Source organism: Mizuhopecten yessoensis, unplaced genomic scaffold (genome assembly GCF_002113885.1).
Source record: "Mizuhopecten yessoensis strain PY_sf001 unplaced genomic scaffold, ASM211388v2 hete_35945250, whole genome shotgun sequence".
NCBI classification, from domain to species: Eukaryota; Metazoa; Mollusca; class Bivalvia; order Pectinida; family Pectinidae; genus Mizuhopecten; species Mizuhopecten yessoensis.
This window is the reverse complement of record NW_018485853.1, coordinates 1-1,428: the sequence shown is the minus strand read 5'-3', so window position 1 is coordinate 1,428 and position 1,428 is coordinate 1. Positions and strand designations below refer to the sequence as shown.

Sequence of the window (1,428 nt, the reverse complement as noted above, 5' to 3'; positions counted from 1 at the left end):
GGGTGTTGTTTTGTTTACTGTTGTAGGTTTGGGTGTTGTTTTGTTGACTGATGTAGGTTTGAGTGTTGTTTTGTTTACTGATGTAGGTTTCGGTGTTGGTGGGTTTACTGATGTAGGTTTGGGTGTTGTTTTGTTTGCTGATGTAGGTTTGGGTGTTGTTTTGTTGACTGAAGTAGGTTTGGGTGTTGTTGGGTTCTCTGATGTGGGTTTGAGTGTTGTTGGGTTTAATGATGTAGGTTTGGGTGTTGTTGGGTTCTCTGATGAAGATTTAGGTGCTGTTTGGTCTACATTTGTAGGTTTGGGTGTTGTTGGGTTTACTGTTGTAGGTTTCGGTCTTGTAAGGTTCCTTGATGAAGGTTTTGGTGTTGTAGGGTTTATTGATGTAGGTTTGGGTGTTGTTTGGTCTACTTTTTTAGGTTTGGGTGTTGTTGGGTTATCTGATGAAGGTTTTGATGTTGTTGGGTTATCTGATGAAGGTTTGGGTGTTGTCGGGTTCCCTGATGAAGGTTTTGGTGTTGTAGGGGTTACTGTTTTAGGTTTGGGTGTTGTTGGGTGCACTGTTGTAGGTTTGGGTGTTGTTGGATTCCCTGATGAAGGTTTTGGTGTTGTAGGGTTTACTGATATAGGTTTTGATGTTGTATATTTGACTGTTGTTGGTTGAGTTGGTGCAAGTTTAGGCGTTGTAAGCTTGACTGTTTTAGGTTTAAAAGACGGAGATTTAGGCGTTGTATATTGAACCGTTGTAGGTTTAAGTGTTGTAGCTTCGACATCAGTATGTTTAGGTTGTGTAGGCTTAATTGTTGCAGGGTTTGGCGTTGTAGGTCGATGTGTTGTAGTTTTGATTGTTTTGTGCCTTGATGCTGTAGCTTTTGGCTTTGTAGGATAAACTGTTGTAGGTTTATGTGTTGTACGGTGATATGTAGAAACACTCTCCTGATGTTTTGTTGCTGGAAGATTGAAATATCCAGTATATAGACTTCATTTTCTGCTTATAATGACGCGTAAAATGTATGTTAAAATGTGAATCGCTTTTGAATTTTAGAATTTTCCTAAACTTTAAGAGATACACTACATAATTGTACCTTTCCAACACCTATTACGTATTTTCTTGACCTATGAGACTTTTTAGAGATCAAGGTACCCACATACGGATATATTTTATTCGTTGTCATGCATAAACATAAGGTGGTGACATTAATATGAAAGTTTGTTATTGAAATACAGTTATAGCCTTCTTGGGCCAATGGTGAACGTTCTGGGAGAAACAGGTTCCCAAAATCGTAATTATTGGTTACCATGTATCTATTACTCCTAGTAGTTAATAAGATTTAATAAATTAACTAAACTTAAACAACTCTAGAGTTATACAAACAAGACAACCGACCACCAGTCGTTTGAGACCTGCTATTTTAAGATGTATATTTAAAG

At 37.7% G+C, this 1,428-nt stretch overlaps 1 protein-coding gene across 1 annotated transcript; it reads right to left on the bottom strand.

Moving 5' to 3' along the window:
• Positions 1–18: 18 nt before the first annotated feature.
• On the bottom strand, positions 19–947 carry LOC110444985 (salivary glue protein Sgs-3-like; the record flags this gene model as incomplete). The annotated part of the gene is made up of 1 exon (XM_021489344.1): positions 19–947. A coding segment is annotated over one exon (929 nt), but the record flags the coding sequence as incomplete, so codon positions are not given.
• Positions 948–1,428: the final 481 nt, after the last annotated feature.